General features: G+C 39.9%; 1 protein-coding gene across 5 annotated transcripts in view; it reads right to left on the minus strand.

Annotated features, from left to right (window-relative positions):
• The window catches only part of relch (RAB11 binding and LisH domain, coiled-coil and HEAT repeat containing), a 28,091-nt gene that overhangs the window by 13,713 nt on the left and 1,572 nt on the right, over window positions 1–12,806 (minus strand). For 3 of the 5 annotated variants that reach the window (XR_011033936.1, XM_068303953.1, XM_068303952.1), the window contains exons 2-12: window positions 8,584–8,673; window positions 6,422–6,493; window positions 6,227–6,282; window positions 5,997–6,110; window positions 5,547–5,741; window positions 5,278–5,372; window positions 4,681–4,816; window positions 4,365–4,528; window positions 3,545–3,620; window positions 3,366–3,461; window positions 2,691–2,714 (exon numbers count right to left, since the gene is read on the minus strand). Coding sequence is in view for 4 of the 5 variants with exons in the window: in XM_068303953.1 (XP_068160054.1) it covers window positions 2,691–2,714; window positions 3,366–3,461; window positions 3,545–3,620; window positions 4,365–4,528; window positions 4,681–4,816; window positions 5,278–5,372; window positions 5,547–5,741; window positions 5,997–6,110; window positions 6,227–6,282; window positions 6,422–6,493; window positions 8,584–8,673 (1,118 nt within the window). In the remaining variant the exon portion in view is untranslated. The remainder of the gene's footprint in view (window positions 1–2,690; window positions 2,715–3,365; window positions 3,462–3,544; window positions 3,621–4,364; window positions 4,529–4,680; window positions 4,817–5,277; window positions 5,373–5,546; window positions 5,742–5,996; window positions 6,111–6,226; window positions 6,283–6,421; window positions 6,494–8,583; window positions 8,674–12,806) is intronic. The other 2 variants (XM_068303955.1, XM_068303954.1) reach the window with 1 other exon arrangement.

Raw genomic sequence — 12,806 nt, forward strand, 5'->3', positions numbered from 1 at the left:
TATCAGGAGTAAGAAAAGAGTCACACACATACAATTAAAACCACACAAAGCTGACACTGAATAGTGCATGCACACACCCAGAAACAGCTGACAAAAGACAGACAGACTTTAAGAGCTAATGTATGGTTCCCCTACTGCAACCCTGAGTTCACATTAAGTTTATGAACCCTCCACCTAGAGGGGAGAAAGCTCAGCCGGCATCGATCAAGGATCTCCATGCCCAAAACGTTGGTCAGACAATTCTCACCACACACAACCAAATTAGAGAATGCATACAGAGTTAAAAATACGGTCTTCTTTTCAAACAAACTATGTTTTTTCAGGAAGATATCGCATTCTCCTGCCAAGTGCAGGAATAACAAGTAAAACCCCAAATCCTGGATGGACAAACAGACATGACAGGGAAGAAAGTTGTGATGAGTCACTCGCTCAAAGCTGGACAAACCCACTGAAGTCAGTGGCCGTCTTTTGAATGATATGGTATTGAAGGCTCAAAGGGTCAAAATCAACAGCAAACTATTAATTAACTTTATAAATCACAATTTAACTGTCAAACTCACACATCTTAAGTCCTTAGACCACAATTTCACAGAAGACACTTTCAGAGCTGTAACAGCGCTGGCATATAAAACAAATACAGGAATTCAGCGCACATCTGAAAAGCCAGAAGCCACACTGATTTATTTCTGTGAATTTCAGCATTTCTGATGTGAAGACTGTCAGGTTACAAACATCCGACCAGTCCAGGACAAACATTGTGGGCAGGTAGAGTGTACAGCAAAATGCCAAAACCAGAGGCCCATGAAGACTGACGATCAACCTCAAAGAGCTGAGCCTCTGCTAATTACATTTCAAGCACCACAGTGTGCAGGAATGCCCATCTAAATGCACAATTTTGTGTTGTAATCACATCAAGGGTCTGAAACAAATATATAAAATCTTGCCTTTGCATTTTGAATTTGCTATTTGTTGCGATATTAAGCTGTCGATGTTAAAGGTCAGTCAGTCATCAGCGCACACACAGTATTAACTTCATCTGTTTTAATGCTTCTTCTTGTTTGAAAAAAAAAAAACACAGACACATCCTTCATTCTATATGAAATCAAAGATCTATAAAAGTGTGTGGCAAAAAATCTGTTAACCCCAAACAGAATGAAAAAATAAGGAACGCAAAACTATAAAGATAATGTGCATCACATTGAGCTGCGATGCCGCACTCTACACTGAAGAAAAACGTAATAGTTAATGATTTACAGTGTCTGATAATACAGCCAGGTGGCAGGCAGAGTTTAAATGTATCATTCAAAGTTTCAAGTCAAATGTTTTTTTGTTCTCAAGTGGGTGTCGCATTTAAACATCAAGGTGTGTCTATGGGTTTGTGCTGCTAAGAAAGCATCAAGCTGCAAGATGGAAGTGTGAACAGCTGCGTGTGTGTGTTTGTGTGTGTGTGTGTGTCTCATGTCATGGCCAGTGAATCTAACGGTCACTGTACAAAGTCCACATAGATTAAGAAGAACCCAGAGGCGTCAGTGTTCTCTCCACTATGTTTACCTTGATTTTACAAAGAGATTTAGGTCTCCATAGCCATGGTGGTTGACTGAAATAACATAACCACAATGATATGCAAAGCAGCCTGACTGAGAACTACCCCAACCAGACTTACCTCTTTCAAGCCCACCGTTTGGTGTCTTATCAAGTTTCAACCATCTGTCTTCTCAAGCACACTCTATTTGCATGCTCACGCACTCAAATTACATGTTAGTAGTTATGTAAAGGTAACACACCTGTGCAGATGTTTGTATTACAGACAAAAAGGAGTAACAGGAGTAGCAGTCAGAGACTGCTACATTCCGGGAAGGGTAGGTCAGGGTACCCTGAAAGTAGTACCTGACAAGTACATAAGTTTGACCTTTCAAGGTAGGTCAAAGCTATGCACTAGCTTTGACCATAGATCAAAGCTCTAGTTTTGATCTATGGTCTTACACTGGCCTTCTCCCTCGTCTTTCTATCTTATCCGGTTCCTGAGAGTACAAAACTTGAAATTTGACCTTGACCTAGTTGTCTCAAGGTCAAGGTCATTGCCTCATTTTCATCCCCTTTTCCGCCCGAGTAATCTGTTTTTTATTTCATCTTTCTATCTGCAATGATTGCGAAGATATTTGGTGGACATACGAACGAATGGACGGACACACAAACACTGACAATCACAATACATCACCGCTTTGAAGCGGGATGTAATAAGTATCTTGTCTCCTCAGTGGAAATAACATTTGGCTTGTGGAAACAAAAGTAGAAGGAAAGCAGGTTTACAAACATAATTTTTCAAGGGAAATTTGTTAAGATTTAATAATTATGTTACTCAAAAGACACTTTAATGTATGTAAAATAAGTTGCAGCAAAAGAAAACAGATAAAGGACCAATTAGAAAACAGCACAGGTTTAAGAGATGTACATCTCCCGCCTGAGGCTAAAGCTGCCTACTAAAATCTACTGTTGCATATTAGCTCATATTTTTTAATATGTACATCAGTGACAATACAAGACAGCTTAATGAGCCATCAGAGCTTTCAGAGCTATTGCTAATCAGAAAAATGAAGCAGTTTTAGCCACCAGGAGTTGGGGATTCATTACATACAATTTTGGCTACGGGTCATGTAGAATCCATGCAGATGAGTGTGTGAATGACTCACCTGGCAAAGATGTGTAACCATTCTCTAGAAGAGAGGCATGCATGAGAGTGAGAGAATGAGTGAGACGAACAACAGAGGAACAAACATAAAACCAGTGAAGGCAAAAAGGACAGCAAACATGAGCGGAGGGTCAAAAACAGCAGCGAAGAAATGATGAGAACATCGGTCTAAAACGAATGCCGTCAGAGAAGGTGACACCTCCAATCAATAGATTGACACAAATCAGCTAGGAATCAGCAGGAAAAAAGATACTTAGCAAAGGACAAAGTCAAACCTGCAAAGGACAACAATGATAATGGTGCTACTTAAGTGCAACTTAAGACAACTGTAAATTCCAATAAACAAAGCACCAAACATTCAATTCAGACCACTGCCAAGAAGACTGGCAGCATTCACACAGACACAAACTACATTGTATTTTAGCTGCCTATTGGAAATGCATTGTGGTTCAAATCCAGAGGAGAGAAGTGTTTTCATAACAGAACTAAATGGGGTGGATCAAAAAGAGTCTAGATGGAAATTTGCAAGTTGAATATCACGGTGTTTCTTCCAGGTTTTAAATTTCAACCCTGCTGAGCCTCGCTGCTGTGTGTGAATCTATTGGACATTAAAAGAAGAAGATTCTGATCATGAGAGGGTAGATGCACACGAGTACACGCAGAGAGAGATAGTTACCTCTCTTTTAGCTAGGAGGACATTGGGTACAATGTGAGGGAGGCAGCGGCCCAGCATCAGCATCACACTCTCCTCGCTGCCTGCTATACGTGACACCTGAAAATCACACATTCTTGTTAAAAACCTCATCAAAAATGTTCAGTGTTTCTCCATCCATTTGAAAGAGTGCATGAGCTGACCTCTGCTCCCAATCGACTGTCGGAGCACATTCTGCAGAAGGATAGCAGGGCTTGCAAGAAGGCTGGGGACAACTTCCTGAGACACCACAAACAGCAGCAGAGCAAAAACAGTCACTACAGTCTGGGCCACTTTATCTGGACTGAAGATTTCCCTGACCACTGAATGATTGAAGACTGGCCTCTGCAAAGTTGGCAGAGAGCTTAAGGCTACCACTCTCCCATGTCACTGCCATGTTTCCAAATGAATGGAAAAAAAATACAAACATATATAAAGAAGTGGGGTTCATCTGCAAGACATTAAAGCAACACTGGCATCTGTTCACAAGCAAATGATACAGAACTTTAATTAGATAGCAGATGGATTTAAAATTTCCAAAAAGGAAACATATGAGGTTATGCAGGAAAGAGCATTCCATTGACCAGATGATTCACTACTTGTGGGTGCCTGAAACATACTAGAGAAAAGGAAGGGATGGTACTGAGAAATGTGTATTTAAGACCATAAGTCAAAAGTTCACTTGCAACAGTCACTTCTCTGTGCTGCGAGGAAATTAACCAGGTTGCAATTCAACACAAGGTTAGCCACCAGTTGGATACGCCCTACCTACTTTTTTTCCACTGTGGCTACATTGACTGATAACTACTTCCACCTAGTGGTTACAGTGAGCATCTACACCCAAATGACCACAGTTTGTAATAAAGACATACCATGTACAGTATTCTGAATGTGGTTTTCTTTATCCTAGCTTGAAGTACCCTACAGATGAATATGCCATTCATATAAAGGCAATTCACATTTTTCGTCTAAACTTCCACTGACCTGTTTGGTTTATCAAACTGAACAAGAGGCTGACTCTTGAGCTTGCTTTGGGGCTGAGGCTGTGGGTGGGTTTGTGATGTGTTCTGGGTAGAGGGAGGGTCCAGGTCAGTTTCAGGCTCTGAAGCCCCCTGGATGTCCAGATACTTGCCGTTATCTGTTGGAGGCTGAAAGTAAAACTAGATTAGCTTCGGGGTTTCTTGAAAGTCTTTAGAAAAATGTGAACATTTACTGGAATCATTTCACAGAGGAATCTGTATTATTTATGCTGGAGCGGATATCATTGTCTGGATGGTACAAAATCAGTCTGACCACTTACCACAGAGAGAGGGTCTGAGGAGGAAGTGTTGGTGGTGGTGGAGGAGGATGAGGAAGGGTTGGATATATTTTGCGATCCCAGGTCCAGAGTTGTTGGTGGTGGGGAGGAGATTGTCCTCTTCAACATCTGAATCTCACTGTGATTTGGTGGCAAGGAAATGGAACAAGACAATGTCAGAAAGAGTCGATTAATTTTTATTCATGACGAGGTGAGTACATGGATCCCTCCATCGCATAACAGAATCGTTTGTTAAAACGGTTCAACGAGTCTGGATTGTGGAAATGCAATTCTCTCTGAAGGTTACTGGAATCAATATAAAATTCTACATGGAAGGAAAATAAGTTTCACTAATGCGTCACAACAGCCATTCCCTGTAATTTCATGCAGTAGTGGTTTTTCCATGCTGGTTCTACCTCTTGGCCTTTTTTGGTCAGTTACCATCATAATGTGGACAAACGTCTTCAAAGCATTTTACATTTTTATGGATGCTTCTCATTTCCTTCCAGTAACTGTTCCTATTTTTAAAAAAATAACTGCAAACGTTGACAGTACCACCATCTAAGCTTAATAACAGTGGTGATGCATTCAGGCACACACCTCTGTAGTTTCTTGATCTGCTGGGCGAGGCTCTGCTTGTCATTGTTGAGGAGGCCTATCTGATACTCCAACTCTTGAACAACTTCAGTCTGTTGCTATTGGAAGACAAAAAAATAAATAAATAAAAACACTTTAAGACATCATCTAAGGAGCAAATGCTTCAATAAGTTGACGTTCCTCATGACTTGTAGACATCTTAATTCTGATCTCAATGCTTTCGATATGGTCATGAAGAAGTGGACAAAGACGAGTTACACCCACATACAAACCTGCAGGGAAAGGTCTGGCTTCTTTTGGGAATCTTGAGCCAGGCAGTTCCCAGGAAAATCGCCAAAATCCACCTCTACAGACACATCAACGGTGTCCCGAGGAGAAGAGACAGGGGTCCCGCAATTCCTGTAGAGCTGTAATAGGTCAGGGGGCTTTGGAATGTTGAGGCCAACATCGTCCCATAACTCAAAATCCTGTAAAGAAATAAAGACAATAATAAAACAAGACTAATTTGTGGCAACAGAGGTGGTGTCCTCTGCATAGCTGAAAAAAGACAAGCTGAACAGCTGTTGAATGTATTAAGGCCACATAAACCTATTACTGCTCTGAGATCAGAACTCTAAAAAATTCAACACCTCACAGTTTGACCATAAATGTACCATATGAATGAAAAGCTCACATGTGTAATTTGGTTTTATTACATGCAATGGCACAGAAAAAGAAATTACCTGGTCATCATTTTCATCAGAGAAGGTGATGGATGAGAGTTTGTACTCATTTTTCAATAAATATTCATTCACAAGAAAGTTTAAGGCTCTTTTCTCCAGGGGGCGTATAGGCTCCTGAGGCAGAGAGAAAAACAGTGGTACCATCACGTGGGCTTAAAAATTGTTTTTCATCTGAGAAAAAAGGAAAGAAAATTGCAAATCTTTTCATTGTCATCTCTACGATTCCCCACCTGAATTTCAGGACTCGACTTGAAGTTTTTTCTCTCTTGAGAGGGCACTTCACTCTCTAAGAAATTGAAAAGACATTAGCGGAGTTTGAAAGGAAGCTGAACCTTATTCATCTAGAAGAATTCTCTCAGAACACAAGACAGAAAGCTGTAACAAAAGAGGGTTCAGGTGGAGAAGAAGTTAAAAGTACGCCACACCTGCTGCCTGAGTCAAGTTGGCGCGTAGAGCCTGAATGGTCTCCTTTGCTTTCCGTAGCTCAAACTCCAGCACTGGACAGGAAGTGACAACACACACAGGAAGTGCATCCAAACAAAGACAAGGGAGGAATAAAACAAAAAAAAAGATGGACATGATAAACAAAACAACCACACAGAAGTTTATAAGAGTCATAAAACAAAATGAAAAAAGGAAGCATGCAAATCATGTGTCTAAGAAATGCATGCAGCAGAGGATCATGGTGAAGCCAGCAGAATGACGGACTGTCTGACAAGTGTGTGCAATGCACCGAGACACTTGAGCAAGTATAACCAAGCTAATGAAAGTAGCCCTGATAACCTAGGAGCTGTCTGACAAAGGATTTTTTCCAGGCCTTACTAACATGTGATAAAAATCAGATGATTTCAAGCCACTCAAAACGACAGCCAATGCTCAAGTTTTCAATTCATAACCATTTAGGCCATCAAACAATGAACAATACAATCCAGGACATTCTTTAAATGATTACTGGATTTTTAGGAAGTTATCAGAAACAGGTGACATTTTGGATAAAAATGTTGATTTGTATATTGAAATTTGAGAGACTAAACTAACACTGGATAAAGAAAAAGAAACACACAAAATTCTTAGATATGTTAGATAAAAAACACACGCAAAAACTAATAAGCGATGGAGCAGGAAAACTATGTTTGCATAGCTGTGCACTGAAAATCTATTTTAGCCCCCGATCTGTCATCTGAAGTTGAACTTGGACATTTAACGTTCCAGTGAAAGGAATGGAAAAGCTGGCTAAAATATTTTTACCTCAACATTTTGTAATAAATACAGCCTATGTTCTAAATTTCGATCTAACATCGTCAATTTGCAACTTTTTTTGAGAATGATTGTCAACTACTTTAATCCTAACCTTCCCAACAGATCAAGAGTGCACAGGATGCAAATGCAACAAAATGGAAAACCAAGAACTGATTAACGGGTAGAAGATTCACAATAAATAAATAAAAGCAAAAGGCTAGTCTGGATGGAGTGACTTGTCCAGTATTGTTCACTGGGGTTTGATCAACGTCAGGAGAAAGCCAGAAAACCCAGAGTCAGACAGCTGGGGGCAGGTATCTTGGCAAGGAGAGGTTCAGGGGGAGATGAGAGTGGGAGTGGATGAAGAGGGAAGAGAGGAGGGGGAAGGTGCCAATTTGGCAGAGTGGGCAGTGGGTGTGAATAACAGTCATTTTTTTAAAAAGATGCAGAATTTGCAGTTAGGAACCAACATCTCTGCTGCATGGGTTTAACTGACTGTCTGATAAGAATGCTTCAAAAGAACTGATGACAGCACCCAATTCATCATATACATTTTAGCTGCTACACTTACCCTTTTACAATCGTTGTGAATCTCATTAATAACAATATAAACCGTCTTGTATGACAATTGCATTATAGACAGAGACAATTATTTTACAATATAAGAGGATACTCTAAGTATGTTTTCGAGTTTCAAAATTAAATTGGAGGGATATACAGTAGTTAACATAATATGACTGCACTATTAATCTAAACTATATCTGTTTGTTTTCCTTTGATTAGCGATAAAATATTCTCTTCACACAACATCGTAAAGCAAACCATGCACTCGTGAGCAGCTGCTCTTCAAGCCAACATTCTGGGATGAGCTGGCATCAACGTCAGATTCAGCTGTTAATGTATTTAACTCCAACTGTGTAATGGTGTGTCACGACGCAGCGTCAGGGGGAAGGGGGGTGATTTGTGAGACGGGTCCCATACCAAAAATACCAGTTAGACAGAGTAAAAGAATACTACAATATTACAGATCGGAAGCTGAAGATGTTCAAGATTTTTTTGCACGGCTACCATAAAACAACAGTGACAAAGAAGTAGGTTATTTTAACTGTTGTTTACTGTGAATTATTACATCAGCATCACTTTCACAGCTGTGTCATGGTGACAACATCAGGAGAAACATATTTGACTTCTGTCATCACTATTCACCATGACTCAGTCTTTGTCTCTGCAGCTGCCAGCTTTTCTTCCGTTTCCACGCCACGCTGTCATCGCTTCTCCTGACTGCTGTCCATCTTTTATTTACCCTAGGTAAGCGTACTTTCACTGCTGACAGGACGGTTCATCTTACCTGCCACCCGCTCGTCTGACTCCCGGTTGCCGTCATCTGAGTAACGGGCAAAGTCCAGAGAATCCAAGGTGCTGATGCTGCCTGCTCGATCTGGAGAGAGACAGAGACCAACACAGCAGTGAGATGAGGTCAAAATAAAATATGAACGCTTTCAGAGATTAAGACTTTGGTTTAGACTTTACGAGATCAGTATTTCATTTACTAAAAATATGTTCTTTATTATGTAGGAAAAGCTTGAAGAGGTTTCGCCTCTGATCCAAGAGGCTTCAACAGATCAGAAATGAACTGACAGGTGAAGCATCCTCAAACTGTTCCTACAAGTCCAGTTGAATTTAGTCAATCATCACCTACAGAGAACCTCCACAAACATGCATTATATTATGATGCAGTATCTGAAAGCTAAGGCTTCTTTTTCCTTTAGTAGAATATCAGTGCTATATTTTAGCTTAATGTCCTAGTTAAAGAGGTTTAATACGGTCTTAAGCTTCAAGGGGAGGTTGTGTTCTTTAGTTTATTACATAGCAATCTCCCTATGAAAGTAATAATACACTTAACAATAAATCATTGCTGATAGTGTGGATGAGGATGATGATGTAGTGCATGCTTTGAATTCTTCATAAATAGCTATGCAGTGATAAAATTTGACCAAATGTCATGCAGCAGATGAATACTCATTTCAACCACAAGAAACTTGTGACTTGACTTGGATTTCTGAGACCCGGCTGCCATTTAGTTAAATGAGTCCAAAGTCCAACAGCTCCAGATGCAACGATCCTAAAGAAAAACTGTGCAACAGGTACAAGTTCATCTACACAAAACAGAACCCCAGTATGGTATAGATCATATATTTTGCTTAAGGAGTCTCAAGGGCAACCCTTCTACAAAAGAAAAAATGGAAACTAATAAATTCAGCAAAAAGCACAAAACTAGAACATTAAGGTTAAGCCAATGATCATGAGTCAGTGCAAATGGGAGGAAGACCAACACAAAGACGTTAAGGGTAACACCCATTTCTATACTAAGAGCTCTAAACAATATACCAACATCTGACTTTAGTGATTGTGCAGTCAGCCTACACATAAAGCTGATACACAAATACACCTGTCGTCAGATTTCACTGAGCTACGCCAGCCTTACACCTTAGACCACGGTGTTAGTTTTCCTGCAATACAAGTTCAAGATAGTCTATTTATTCACTGATGTCCAGATACAGCAGAAGGTCAAACATAGCTTGTAGACAAGCTTTTAGAACGACACATGCTTTGTCTTGCAAAGCGAAGAAGGAGTGACTGTGTTAGCGACAAAATGCAAAATGGAATCATTGCCGGAGGAGGATGTGGGCATTTAAGTTCATATTTAACTCAAACTACAGTACAGTCATGAAACAAACGGGGCGGCAGCAGCTCAGTCCACTAAGTGTTGGGCTGAGGACCTGAGAGTTGCCGGTTCAAGTTGCTCAATGGGGCGCACCACGAAGAAGCTGGTTTATAATATTACATGACCTTTGGCATCTGGGTCAAAAGTATTGGTCAAAAAAAAATGTGTGTGTGTATGTGTGTGTGTGTGTATGTGTGTGTGTGTGAATGTGTTGGTATTCTACAATGTGCTGGAGCATTCACAGGCATCTTTTGCGTCCTTTGCATAAAAACAAGTATTTCTTCCTGGCTGACCTTTCGTTTGGGAGCCTGTGGTGTGAACTGCCTGAACTGTCACAGATCTGACACCTCAGAGTGTGACCTATTCGCTACAGTCCTGCTGGGCAGGTTGTGTCACACACACACATGCACACACACACACACGCAGACTGTCTCAAGATTTTACATTCAAAAGTTATGTCGTAAATCGGCTAAAAAGAAAAAAAAATCCTCTATTTGTGTGCTCAATTAATCATATTCATTTTTCATGTAATTATTGCTCTGGGTTAACAGTGAGAGGAAAAAAGTACAATTCCTTTGTTTGTGAATGTAGAAAATAAAGCTGATGAAGAGGGAAGGCAAGAAGTAGAATTCTTTCTTCAGGAAAAAAAGAGCTCATAGATAAAGATAGTTGGTCGGTAGGCAGCCAACAGTCTCTAATTTTAACAGGAGGGATTTTTGGCAAGACTGCTATGTAGAAAATGTAAAAGTGATGAATCAATGCAACAAAAATTCCAATGGAGTTACAAGCTGATACACAAACCTGTATGCACCTTTGTGTCACAAAACCAAATGATGAAAATCTCTCCAGTAAAATGTCACGCTGAATAAACTTGTGCAGAATATGTATGAATAACACTGGAGACACTTTTCTAATATTGAAACACACTGATCATACGTGTAGCTGAGCTACACTTACGATAACAAATGTCATGCATGTACAAGTTATAAATTAACGTGACTACACAATGCACACACAGCTCCTGGTCCCACACATAGTTAGATGGAGAGACCTATAGTAAGAAAAGAAATGACAAAATGTGAACGTGAGGGTGAAGCTGCTAATAACTGACTAATAACTAAACCGGTTAAGGCTGACTATCTCTATAAATAAATTCTACATTCCAAGCATTAAATGTGCCTCAAAAGTGGTGTGTTGTTAATATGGAGTTCATTCATATTGGCTGCAAACCCTTCAACCTAAAACCAATCATGAGAAGATAGTAGTTGGACTACATGAAGTATAAATAAACCAAAACACTTCTGGGCTATTTTCTTTGCATGTATTTTAAATGACTTCCACATTTGCTTCAAATCTTTTTATTCTTTCAAATCTTTCATTTTTTTTTTCAAAGATTCCCAAGTAATCATAAAATTGACACTAAATTAACAAATGTGTATATACAGTAATATACACACACACACACACACACACACACACACACACACACACACACACACACACACACACACACACACACACACACACACACACATATCTAAAAATCCTTGAAAAAGCAGAAATGGGCCCTGCTCCAGAAGCCTTTGTCTTTTGATGCTACAATAGGAGCTTTTAAGCACCTCTGAGGACCGGTACAAAATCGATATGAACACCAGAGCACAACGAGAAAGGGGAAAAACAGCACAGGGAACATTCAGCTGTAACACTAACTGAACCAGGGGGAGACGGGTTCATGCATACTTCCATGCTGCAAATAATCTCTCTTCATGTGTCATGCAGCTTAGAGAAACAGTTGCAGGTATGATTTTGCCTTTAACACTCATTAATCCAAACATGCTACTTGAAATCCAAAGTTTACAGCTAGATGTCGCTGATTGTGAATGAATAATGATTGCACAAATGCTATTTCTGGTTCATCACTTGAATTACTGTATTCCCAAAGAATATACAAGCACCAGACCTTTCCATTTGACACGGTTCAGATGTTTGCTGCCTTGGTCTTTAATATATAGAAAATGAATGTTTCTTCTTCTTCTTTTCCTTTTGGTTTTTCCCTTCAGGGGTCGCCACAGTGAATCAATTGCCTCCATTTAGCCCTGTCCTTTGCATCCTCTTCTCTCACACCAACCACCTTCATGTCCTCTTTTACTACATCCATAAACCTCCTCTTTGGTCTTCCTCTAGGCCTCCTGCCTGGCTGTTCAAAACTCAGCATCCTTCTACCAATATATTCACTAATGTGTACTAATGTAATTCAACATTCCATGCTGACAGGCAAGAGCTGGAGTGAATCTCATTGGCTGGCATCTGTTAACGCCAGCCTAAGAGCAGTTGCCAAGGACCCGCACTCAACTGTCTCCTGAGACATGATGCTATTGTCCATTGCTACTGTATTTAAATTAGGATCAGAAATCTCCTGGTTATGAAACCAAACCCCTCTCTGTCTCTGCTATTTATTTATATGCTGTGCAGTCATCCACATAAAGTTAAGCTATTTAAGAGTTATATTTCATCATTACAATTTCTGTCTTGACATAATGCCCTGAGCTATCTGTAAAACCAAACACTAATTTCCAAACCAGATATTGATGAGGAGGTCAAGTCTCCAAAAATAAGACTCGCATAATAGAAATTAACTAAAAACAAGATTTGAAATGTACTATGCATTGATTCTGATAGTGCAGCTCAACCAGTTCTGGCAGACACTGAAATCCGTATTTATTTTGGCAATTTGTAGACAGAGTACAAGTGGCAAATCACATCTACCAGTGACACATTTCATTGACAAGATGCAAACAGAATCTGATCTCACGGACATGTCATAATTACCAAAAGTCAGGTTAAGG

This window comes from Antennarius striatus, chromosome 20 (genome assembly GCF_040054535.1).
Source record: "Antennarius striatus isolate MH-2024 chromosome 20, ASM4005453v1, whole genome shotgun sequence".
Taxonomy (NCBI): domain Eukaryota; kingdom Metazoa; phylum Chordata; class Actinopteri; order Lophiiformes; family Antennariidae; genus Antennarius; species Antennarius striatus.